The sequence below is a fragment of the Xiphias gladius genome, chromosome 15, assembly GCF_016859285.1.
Source record: "Xiphias gladius isolate SHS-SW01 ecotype Sanya breed wild chromosome 15, ASM1685928v1, whole genome shotgun sequence".
Lineage (NCBI taxonomy): Eukaryota > Metazoa > Chordata > Actinopteri > Istiophoriformes > Xiphiidae > Xiphias > Xiphias gladius.
Window position 1 is genome coordinate 31,039,947 of NC_053414.1, and position 11,549 is coordinate 31,051,495.

Sequence of the window (11,549 nt, forward strand, 5' to 3'; positions counted from 1 at the left end):
TATACAGTAGATGAAAAACATTTTGAAAAGCTGCTTTCAATATTAACAGGGGCCACAGGGCTTTACTGGAACGCTTAAAATCCTGTTGTGTTCATGGTCCATCGCAGTGTCAAACAGTAGAAGTAGGGGCGGAGACTGATGAAGCCCTTCCTGATGAACAGTCAGTGGAATAGAACAGCATTTTTGTTGCAGGATATCGCTAAGCTTGTATGATGGTCCCAATTCTTTAACAGGCACTTTTAAGGACTCCTTAGCAAGAATGTTTGTTGGGAATTGTTCCTTTATTTTATTTCCAACAGCATTTTTATAAAATGTTGATACTTATTTAACATTTTGTGCCATGTATTGGGATCAATCACACAATATGGTAAATAAAGTATTACTTTTCAGATACATTTATTTGTCAGTTACATGTGTTTTGTAAAATGAACTCATCACACAGTCCACTGCTGTTGTGACTCTTACATATCATCATGTTTTTATTGAGATGTTTTTATTCTGATATACTTCTTTATCCTGTTGTTTTTGCTTCACCTTCAAGTAATACACTAACTGGTGACATTTTCATATCCAAAAGAAATATTTTGCTGATAGTGTTCTCTGTAACACAATCCATGAAAGCTTTTTATATTTTCTGTTCTAGAAAATGCAGAGGACAAATCAGCTAGAACACTGGAGGTAATGTGTATTATGGTTCTGGTTTGTTCAGTTAGCAGTGACAGTAAACATGGCTGAACATGGACAAGAGTGAAACCCACAAAGACTTCAACAGAAAAAAAGGAAAAAGACGTCATTGCTCCAGCAGCAACATATGACTGACAAAATTTGCTCTAGGAAAATAAAGCAGCAATTGGATCTGTTTGTTACATTAACAGCAAAATGTGACCAGCTAGGCTTCACTCAAATCTTCCAAAAACTGCAGCACACTACAAAACCACATCCAAGAGTCCTCTGTCAGTGTTTGTGTCACTGAGGCAGTTTTTCAGAGGCACAGTGGGTCACATGGGAGTTGGGGTTTAGTTAAAAGCAGATTCAGGATCATATGGTAGTGACATTCAGTACACAGAATGACAAATCGTAGAAATTTTAGGCCACAATCAAAACACATGTCCAGTTGAGTTCTGTTTTCACAATCAAAAACATGATTTGTCAGAATTACATGTGGATGAATATTACCCTACATTAGTCTTTAAAAATTATGTTGGCAAGGGTTTTGGCTCAGTGTTTACCATGAAGTAATGCTGATAACACAAGCCAGAATCTCATTTTAATAAGGTAACTTTTTAGTTTTTAAATCTTTACACTTAGTCTCACATTTAAAGCCATGACAGCCCTGATTAAAACCTAACCAAATTTACCTACAAATATCTCTTCTCATGTGTCACTGACTCTTCCCTCTCATTCCTTGACATTATCAATCACATTATGAAACTGTCTCTTTCTGCATGAAACTCATGATTTTTGTCATCAAACCTCAAGATAACACCTGGACAGATGAATACGACTTCTAACAAAAGTCTCTCTTCTCTGTCACGTAAAAATAAGGAGAACATACAGTAACAGTTGCAGCTTCTCTCTCATGAGAAGAAAAGCTGCTGACAAAGTTGTCGGGTTTCCTCTGGACAAGAGACTTCATGGCCGATGGTCCGAGGGTCGCAGTAGATCTCGTAGTCGTTTCCTCCCTGTCACAAAAACACAGGCACACAAACAGAGGCCAGCTCAGCTACACTGTGATGTTTGAAGTCACAGATTGCTGGTGTAAAGTTCATATTCAAATATACTCTGTTGTACTGGTATGTGTGTGTGTCTAGGTTATCTTTCATATTTGTCCTACAGCAATTAAACTTTGAGCTACATACCAGCTCAGACAAGGCCATCTGATAATATTGGCACTACGATTATTGTTCATATCAAAAAACCTTTGAACACTTTGATTAATTAATGGCTCATCCTCTTACCTAGCATCAAGATCCCCATCATAGCTAGGGATAAGATAATAATAATAATAATAATATAAGATAAAATACAAAATATGATGAAGCTTTTGATGCAGGTTAGATTTTCTCAAAATACTCTGCAGCCAAACTAAATTAATAAACTAATTTTAATGAAGAACGTTTAATGAAGATATATGACATTAAAAGAGTCCAATCGGGATCAGGAGCATAAAATGCGACTGAGTTATCCCTATTTCTGACTAACCCAATTTACTTTACAAAAAAGGCTAATAACAGGTAGTTAATAAAAAGGCTCTGGCCTATAAGGCCGCATGACCCTTTTCCGTTAATGCTATAAACCGACACCAGAGGTATACACATGAAACCAATTGAACTCTACAACTTTTGTTAAGAAAAAAATCTTTCCCTCAATGAGCCTTTTTTCCTTGACAGATGCATTTCTGTGCAGCACAAAGAGAATATGAAATCATCCCTCTAAAACTGGAGAAACAGCTTCACTACACTGATGTATGGTCTGACAGAACACACAGAACATTGTTCTGTTCAGTTTATGTTAAGTTTGCTTCCATGTCTACACACTCTATAAGACAGAGCATTATACCATTCATTTTATCATGTTCTCTCATGTTTTACCAATTACAAATACAATAGTATAGTAGCGTTCATCTTTTTACAGAGCTGCCTTTGGTCAGCTACAAAGCTACAAAACAAGTTTTTAAACTTGTGTACCAGGAATGCCCTTCTCGCTTTGTGTCATTAGTTTCAAAATCACTGCTGTTTTCCAGTTGTGATTCCACCACAGTCAAGAGAAAAAAAACAAACAAACTTATCCACGAAGAACAGTCGTGTTGTTGATAAAAGGAGTCATGCTAAGAGTATTGGAAAGCTTAGTATGACTGCCAGAAAATGTCTACTCTGGATAAACTGGATGAAAGGAAAATGTTTTTAAAAATGGGATGGTAGTCAGCTTGTGTGATCCCACCTCAAGTCCTGACAAACCAATACCTGCTGTGATCACTTTCACAAAAAACAGGACAGCATGCAACAGTGCAGTGACCTAGGCTTTTACTCACAAACTAAAAGATACACTCCCTTGCTTTTTAACAGTATCCACTAGAACGCCCAAATCCCAGAATGTGTTTTAACAGTTTTAAAACATCAGCAAAATTGTCAGCTTTGGTGCCAGCCAGACAACATAGGCTTCCTTGCATAAAGTATATTGTCAAGAAAAACCCATTTGTTGGCTCAGTATTCCAAGTGTGTCATTTTGATGGGTTGTCTGTCTGGTCTTTTATTACTGGTTTTACGTAGCATTTCTATTGGTATTTTACCTTTTAAAGAATTTCCATGTAAGCTCTACAGCCACCAGGCTTATTGTGCTGTTCAGCAGTGATACGCATACTCACAGGCTTGGTCTTGTCTCCAAAGAAGTGAATGGTTGAGTAATTGTCCTTCTCAACAATCCCCAGACAGTACCTCTTATCCCAACCATCAGGAAACACATCAAAGCTGATCTGCCCTCCTGCAGAGAAAAAGAAAGAAAACAGCACAAGTGACCTGCTATCCAATACTGTCCAAGTCTGAAGTGATATTTTGGTCAAAACACACAAATACTACACGTGTTCCGCATGTGCATTGTAAAGATTAATAACGATTTCAGCCAATTTCCTGAATCACACGGGCTGCTGTTACTTCCAAAAATAGATTCACTGGAAATACAAAAACTGAATAATTGTCATGAATGCTGCTGACTTACCAATTGAAAATGAGAGCCCTTTCCCTTTGAACTCTTCTTTTAATACGGACACAAACTTCTCTCTGATTTTCTCTCTCTGTTAAGAGCAAAAAACAAAGAATTGCAGCCCTGCAGCTGGTGCATCATTTTTTGTATTTTTTTTTTTTTTTAAATGCAGGCAATTATTTTAAATAATATATGTATTGCTGCTTTAGTTAAACAGGAACTTCAGACAATTTTGTTAATTTATATTTAGCTTTTACACAAATACTACTACTCTAATACAGATACAATTGTATTTTGAGGGTGTATACATTCACTACGTGGCAGTTTAGTTTAAAAAAAAAAAAGCTTAAAAGAAAAATGCCATTTTACATCTACATTCTATCACATCCTCTGAGTGATATATAGTATACAGTCACTGTGCACTTTATTAGGAACACCTGTACACCTCTTTATCCATGCAATTATCCAATCAGCCAATCCAGTGGCAGCAGTGCAGTGCATAAAATCCTGCAGATACAAGTCAAGAGCTCCAGTTGATGTTCACATTAAACATGAGAATGGAGAAAAATAGGAACTCAATGACTGTAACCGTGGCATGATTGTTGGTGTCAAACACCTGATTTATTATCACATTAAAATGATGTTTTGTCAAACATGTCAAACAGTTGCCTAATTTAATATCCCACAGACACTGAGGAACAGCATTTATTTGGAGCCATGTTTCTGGCCACTAGACAAATGGAAGCCCAATATTCCAACTCCTATGTTTTGGTAGCCATTAACTCCTGAGAAGAACATCTAGCTCTCTGGTTGCTAAATGCTCCTCAATGCTCACCAGACACTCTCTCTAACTGTATCTGTCTGTTGTTTGCTGCTGGGCAGCTAGTGCTGCAGCAAAATGAGAAAATGAGTTTAGTGGTGAGACTGAAATAAAAAAGTTAACTTGTGGGTCATAAAACCAAAACAATGAGTTTAAAGACACTAACATGCTCCAAAAAGCTGAGGGGAACTGCAGAGTCAATTGTTTATTCTCTGTGGGTTCATTGCTAAATTTCACAGTCATTTGATCCTTTGTTAATATAAAAATATTGATTAGTTCAGCTTTAAGTGATGCATTTTCTGACTCTAGCCAAAGAGCTCTTACTCAGTGTGAATTTATCTGCACTACCTGATCTAGCTCGTAGAATTCTTTCCTCTCTTCCTGCGTACAGCTGCGTCCAATAGGTGAGACGTTCAACATGCCGTTACGGAATTCAATAAATGTCCCCCTGTAAAAAATTGCACATTACAATTTAGTCTCCATAAGGCAAAACCAGATCATTACTATCCATTATTATTCTGTGCTTTAAAATGCAATCTCACTTTTACAGTTCCAAATACACCTTCTTGACCATCAGTTACAGAGCTACAGAACTGTTAACCCCCCAAAAAGCTAATAAATATTGATAATGTGACGAGAAATCAGATATGTCTGTACCTCTTCTTAGGCAGTTTGATCTTGGCCATGTAGTTGAGACAGAAGTTGATAAAATCTTGCAGAAGCTCTTCTCCCATATGGGCCTGGATGGACTGACAACAGCAAGCAGACAAATTAAACTTCATGACCTGTCACATGAAGTAATGTCATCATACTCAGGGTATCTTTGTATTTTTTGTTCACAAAACAAAGAATAAGATGGCTAATCATCTTAAAATTTCAAACAAAAACCTTGACAATACAGGCTTACAAGCATTCAAATAAAAAGGTGTGGTTTGGACACATTAGGTCAAACTTACCTGAATAGAGAGTAACTGGCCATTTTTATACGCCACAAGACCATTCTCAGCAAATACGTAGTCTACTTTCTGGATCACTATATACACAGACAAAAGAGAACTACAGAGACTCAACCTAAATACATTTTTAAGAAGTAAATATATCAATAATCTACAACAGAGGTACAGATGTGTGTGTCTCTCACCATCATCTCCCAGCTGCTCCTTGATCTTGCTGAGGTCTGACCCTCCTACCACTCCTACTCGAACCTGGGTCCTCAAGTTCTCAAGGAACTCTGCCATGCCTGGAGTCACACACTGAAACACACACGATAGAACAACTGACAGCAACATCCTCAACAAGACTTAATCAAAGTGATGCCTTAAAGAAAAATGATGCCTACGAAGACCACAAGGATGCAGGAAGAAAATCCATCACATTTGATAGAGTCTGCATTATGAGTCAGTTTTGCATACTGAAGTTAAGCATCAGACCGTTTTGTTGAAATGTCAAACATTTCTGCATGTATTACAGTTGTCAGGAATTATGTGCACTGTGATGCTTTTGAACAGAACACATGCTCACTTTTCCTCTCAGTCTTGTTCGCATAACTTTACACTGGTCCTATGTGGTAGTTTTACTGTATTTTTTGGTGCAGAGATTACACGTTTAAGTTACCAGTTTTGTCATCTGCACAAGCACATTTGCTCACTGGAACCTTACAACACAATGCCCTCGTCTCTTTGCACAATTCTGCAGACACTGCGGGTAATGCATCACACCCACTCACTGACAAACACGGTATATAAGCTCGTCTACAACTGCAGCATTTTATGAGGAGAACGTAAAAAATTCACTCAGTTCTGTGCTAAAAAAGTGACACGCTCTCAATTCTTGATTGGTTGAAGCTTGAATTTGCTTTCTGACTTCATAAAGTTTTGTCGTAAACCTGCATAAAGTTTTTATCTTTTCTTGAGGGGCGTCGTAACGGTATGTGCCATCACTAACACGTCTGACAAGAAAAAAAACAAAGAGGTCATTGGTTGATCTCTTTTAACAACTCAAGGGAAACACCATTAGCGTCTGAATGCGTAAGGTGACGACGGTGTCCATATTTGCCACAGCTTTATAGATCAGCGGGAGTATTTCCTGCAAGCTCAGGCAAACTGTCAAAAAGTCCTTCAGGCTTTTCGCTCCGTCAGACACAGTCATCGTTTACTGGCCTACACTTGGTTAGCAAAGGAAGTGACTTGCACCTATACCTAAAAGTACACTATAATTCATTACTATTACACCACTATTTTTGTCACCATGTAGTCGGTTGCAATCTGCTGAAGTTATTTTGTGAAACTATGTTCCAAAGTACACGGAGCGTATTATCGCTCGGAAAAACGACAAAAACAACGTGGAGCCGGATGTTGCGCAGACAGTGTGTACTAGTAAATGTTTGAATGAACGGAGTCAGGTGTAAAATTAGTTTTATACATACACACACAATCTCTCTCTCTATATATATATGTCTCTGTTCCTTTACCTGTCTGGCGGCGGTGAGCGTTCCGTCCACGTCAAAGAGGCAGAGCGTGCTCGAGTCCATAGCTTCTTCACTCATCTTGTCTCTCTTTTTCAGTCTGGTTAAGCCACTGTCTCACTGTGGCCACAAAACCTCTGTATTATTTTCAGAAGTACGGTGATCACTCAGTGTGAATACACACGTCTTTCTCGCTTTGCTGCCAGTTTTCTTATATTTCTGTCGTTATTTCCACTGTTTTATCCAGCTGTAAAACTGCAAAGAAGTACAACTATTACGAAAGATAGCAGCTGCTTATTCTTAAGGCATAGTGTTTACCAACGGATCGCAAAAGTAAGGTGCTGCCACCTAGTGTACCGGAATGTGTAGATCCACATGAAACTAAATCATCTTCCTCACAGCTCAACAGTGTGCAAAGCAGTGCTATGTGAGGTTACGGTGAATTTTTGACCAGTATAAAAAGCTTTTTGCTGCTGGAGGAATAGTGAAGGAGTGCATAAACACAGGTGCTAAAATACAGCCTGATGGAGCAGCAGATTTTCTGTTGAGGAAAAAATTTAAACAGGATTCATAAGTAGACTGTATCACTCTATTATCCATCAGCTTGCTCTGTGCTCCTCAGATCAGATATGAGGAAGATATTGAAAATTAATCTTTCTTCAGATGTTAATGCTCTGTTACTTTTTATTTCATGATCCTATCAAATGGGGGAAAAACTAATTATGGCATATACAAATGTTTGGGCACTGTTTTACTTGTAAAAGTCTTATTTGTAATGTCAGGACTTGTAAGGCAGGTTAAGACTCGTCATTTGGAATTATCAGCTGATGAAAATTTCAAAGCTTGATAAACTCTCTAACTTTTCAAAACCTTGTATCCACAAGGATACACTCAACAACCATGGATTCCTCAAAGCAACTGAGGATCTGAAAATGAAGCTAATTGATCCCTACAAATCAGAGCAGGGTGTAAAAAATATCAATGCTCTTTCAGCTTGTGATTTCCTCTTTCCAACATGTCTATCATGTAATTGAAGAAAAAAGGGGTCAGCATTTCATAAAAACAACATTTTGCAAACTGTTTAGCATGTTGGTGGAAATATTCTGCTTTGGGGTTGTGTGGCAGCCAGTAGAACAGGAAACATTGTACAGCTAGAGGAAAGAATGGATTCCACTAAATATCAGCACATTCTGGATGCAGACTGCTGTCCTGCAGTCAGTCAAGAAAGTGAAACTGAAAAGAGGCTGGCTTCTACGAAAGGACAATCATCCAAAGCATATCTCAAAAAATCCACCTTGACCTGCTTCAAGAAACACAAGCTGAAGCTTTTGGCGCGCCCCTCACTCTTGATGTGAACATCATTGAAAATCTGTGGGTACATCTTCAACATGCTGTGCATGCACACATACTGTATCTCAAAACTTAAAATGAGCTGCATTCAAAAAGAGAAAGACTGTTTGCAAGCTCTGATACCTGCCAAAGGGGGGGTTACTAAGAACTGACTTAGTAGGGGGCCAAAACTTTTGTAAATGCCACATTAGTGTAATTTCTTTCTCTCTAAAGCTACAGTGCATTAACATTTAAAGAAAGGTGCATTTTTAATGGCTGTTTGCTGAAGGGGTTGAATTTAGCCTACCTCTTTTTACTTCAAAAATCAGTAACATATGTTATTTGCCCAGGGTCTCCAAACTTTTGCATACAACTGTATATTGTCCAGCTTTATCCAACACTGTACATTTTTACTACACAGTACATTTTGTAATAAGATGGAAAAGAGCATTGATGTCTTGGACAGGTTTCATGCAGAGATGGAGGATCACTAATTTCAGAAATAGGTCAAATTATATGACAGTCAATCCAAAGGAGACTATCATTGCAAACATTTAAAAAGTGGACATGTGCAACCACTGGTATGCTCACACAACCCGTCTCACACACAGAGCATTTTAATACTAAAATAAGGATTGTTGATGTTCTACTGTGAGCTGACTTTGTAAATTTCAACAGTACATTTACAGAGTTTGTGGCAAGAGGTTGAATATATTATAGATGAGAGATGAAGCAATTTCTGAACTTCAGTTAATTCGTGTTCAATCATGTTCAGTCAGTTTCCTTCTAACTCCATTCCTATCAGCCTCTGAAGTCTTTGCTGTCCATATTCTCTCGCCCTAGTATTCTGTTTTCTACTGCATGATCATGATGCAGCCCAGCAGTTCCCAAGCATTTTGGCTTGTGACTGCTTGAAAAAAATCAGTGTCCATTTGTTTGCGACCCCTCATTACAGGTTATGACGTAATGTTTAATGCGATTGAGATCTTTAGAGACCTGAAGAGGAAACGGTATCAAGTATTTGGCAAGAAAAGAGCCCAAATGGGAGAAAAGTACTAAAAATAATATAAAAATATAATTTTGTGTAACAGAAATAGGAACTCCCTGGCCACTTTATGAGGTATACCTATACAGTCTAATGCAATCTACGACAACTGCTCGGCCACGTTTTCCACCCCTAATGAAGCTCATAATGTTGAGTTTTTATTGATACTTGTGAGTGGTGTTTTTTCAGTTAGTGGTGGTGCTGTGCTGGTCTAAATTATATTGAAATGTGTATCTAATATTTTACCAACCTCGTGTGTAAATGGGGTGGGCAAAACATTAAAAACACCTCTCAATATAAGTCTCTAGTGCAACACTATTGAAAACTACAACCTCAATAATAAATATACTGTATACTATGGTTGAATTAACACCTCTCTGACAGTCAATTAAAACAGAACAATAGTATGTGTATATGCTGTATGATTAAAACCAATATGAAAGATGTGTCTGGCAAAAGTAATTATTTCTGCCTTTCTGTGGCTTACTGTTTTGTTTTGTTAAGGATGTTTTAGAAAGATAATGGTAGCTCAATTTTTAGGCCATAGTTTGTGGCGCAGTATTAGGAGAGCGCATTGTTGTTTTGTTAAGGTTGTTATATTGACTCTGAATGCTTAACTTAGTGGGGAGTAGGTTTGCAACAAGCTATTTGCTCCAACAAAAGGGGAAACGTTTTACTGTAGTTTTTCTTTGACATGGGCGACTGTGGCTCAGGAGTTAGGGTGGGTCGTCTGACTGTGTTCATTTTGTAGCATTAATATAGCTAACTTCTCTCTCCGTGCAGTTACATACAGTACTTCATATATATCAGGACTTAGAGCTGGTTCTGTAGGCTGTAGTAAAGAAGAACCCACTCGAGTCAATCAACACAATCTTTTTTGCATTCATCACAACTTGTACAGGCTCCTGTCTAATGGTGCATGATGCTCCTGTGGCCAATCCGCCTCTTCTTCCGAAACTCCTCTCTGAATTCTATTCTGGCCAGGTGAGTATTTGACAGTATTTGTTTGGTGCTCTTGGTTCATATATCTATCTTGTTTTGTTTTTAGTAACTTTAATGGAAGAGGAAGTTGTTCTGCCTTTGCCCATTGATAAGTTATTTTTAAAATTTTTAGAAGTGTGTTTTTACAGTCATTGTACTAAAAGGGGCGTTTTACAACCTTTTCTGATATCTGCATGCAGGATGGACTACTACAGTTATTCATTCAATGATGATTATAGATTATATGTACTGCCATGATATCAAAACAAAGGATCTCTTACCACCAGGAGTAAGGTGAGCTAAAGTAAAAAAAATCCTCCATTAACAAGGATCCCTTCATTAAATCATCTAAATTCAAAAGATGTGAAAGAAACAAACCAAAAAAAAAAAAAAACCTAAAGATCCTTTAACTCTGCAAAACGATAGGTCTAACTTTCCATGTGACAAAATGAAGCTCTTTGACATGATTGTGACTTTTTTTGTTTTTACTAGACATACAGTATACATTCCTGGCCCCTGTTGCTGCTTGAATTGTTTATAAATTATGGATATACAAATTACATTATGCAGCTAACTGATGAAGAGCTGTCCAGTTTTGTGTACATGAATTATTTTTGCTTTTTCTCTGTTATTTTCACACCATGCATTTTCCTGCCTGTGAATAAAAGAGATTCTAAACTAAACGTCGTTGTTTTTGTCATTGCTCCCATGCAGATTTAGTGCTGTAAGGCAGGCACCATGTATACGTTTTTCATTGTGATTATTGCTTTCATATTTTGTTACGTTCTAGAACTCTAGCTCAAACTAATGTTATCTGATAGAGGATGTGTTTTCAAATGATTAGTACCTACATTTTATACATCACAAAGTCTGATACTACACTTTAGAACAGGTCATTAGTCTTCCATTAATTAATATACTCTATATGTATATTCTGTCAAAATACCAAAACTTAAGCAGTTTGTATTGAAGTTGTATTTTGAAGGGGAAAGCTAAATACGGAAGTCTTACTTTCATCTTTGGTCGGTTTAGGAGTCACCTTTGCCGTTAAAAATCAAATAAGCAGTTTTGTTTTTGACTTGATCTAACAAAGAAAGCTAGTTCAAGAAACGACATAGAAACTGCTCTTTGATAGCTGACGCTCCTATTACTCTCATCCAGGAAACAAACAGTTAAAACGTATACCGACCAGCGACCACCGAAAGTATCAA

General features: G+C 37.5%; 1 protein-coding gene across 2 annotated transcripts; it reads right to left on the reverse strand.

Moving 5' to 3' along the window:
• Window positions 1-247: 247 nt before the first annotated feature.
• On the reverse strand, window positions 248-7,345 carry pmm2 (phosphomannomutase 2). 2 transcript variants are annotated; one of them, XM_040145723.1, is made up of 8 exons: window positions 6,041-6,838; window positions 5,661-5,772; window positions 5,476-5,552; window positions 5,177-5,268; window positions 4,868-4,967; window positions 3,715-3,790; window positions 3,365-3,480; window positions 248-1,682 (listed from the first exon to the last, which is right to left on the reverse strand). In XM_040145723.1, exons 1-8 carry the CDS (start codon window positions 6,062-6,064, stop codon window positions 1,578-1,580), a joined length of 702 nt encoding a protein of 233 aa, XP_040001657.1. In that variant the 5' UTR covers window positions 6,065-6,838; the 3' UTR covers window positions 248-1,577. The 2 variants fall into 2 exon arrangements, with proteins under 2 accessions (XP_040001657.1, XP_040001656.1); XM_040145722.1 differs by lacking the exon at window positions 6,041-6,838 and adding an exon at window positions 6,990-7,345 and having other exon boundaries at window positions 254-1,682.
• Between the last annotated feature and the right edge of the window lie 4,204 nt (window positions 7,346-11,549).

What these genes read in the sequence shown, in the direction of transcription:
- pmm2 (XM_040145722.1), bottom strand. Translation starts at nt 7,064, where the DNA reads ATGAGTGAAGAAGCTATGGACTCGAGCACGCTCTGCCTCTTTGACGTG. An exon ending in GGAGCAGCTGGGAGATGATG is followed by an intron (nt 5,553 to 5,660) that starts GTGAGAGACACA and finishes CTGTGTATATAG; the next exon opens with TGATCCAGAAAGTAGACTAC. An exon ending in TTGGAGACAAGACCAAGCCT is followed by an intron (nt 1,683 to 3,364) that starts GTGAGTATGCGT and finishes TTTTTGTGACAG; the next exon opens with GGAGGAAACGACTACGAGAT.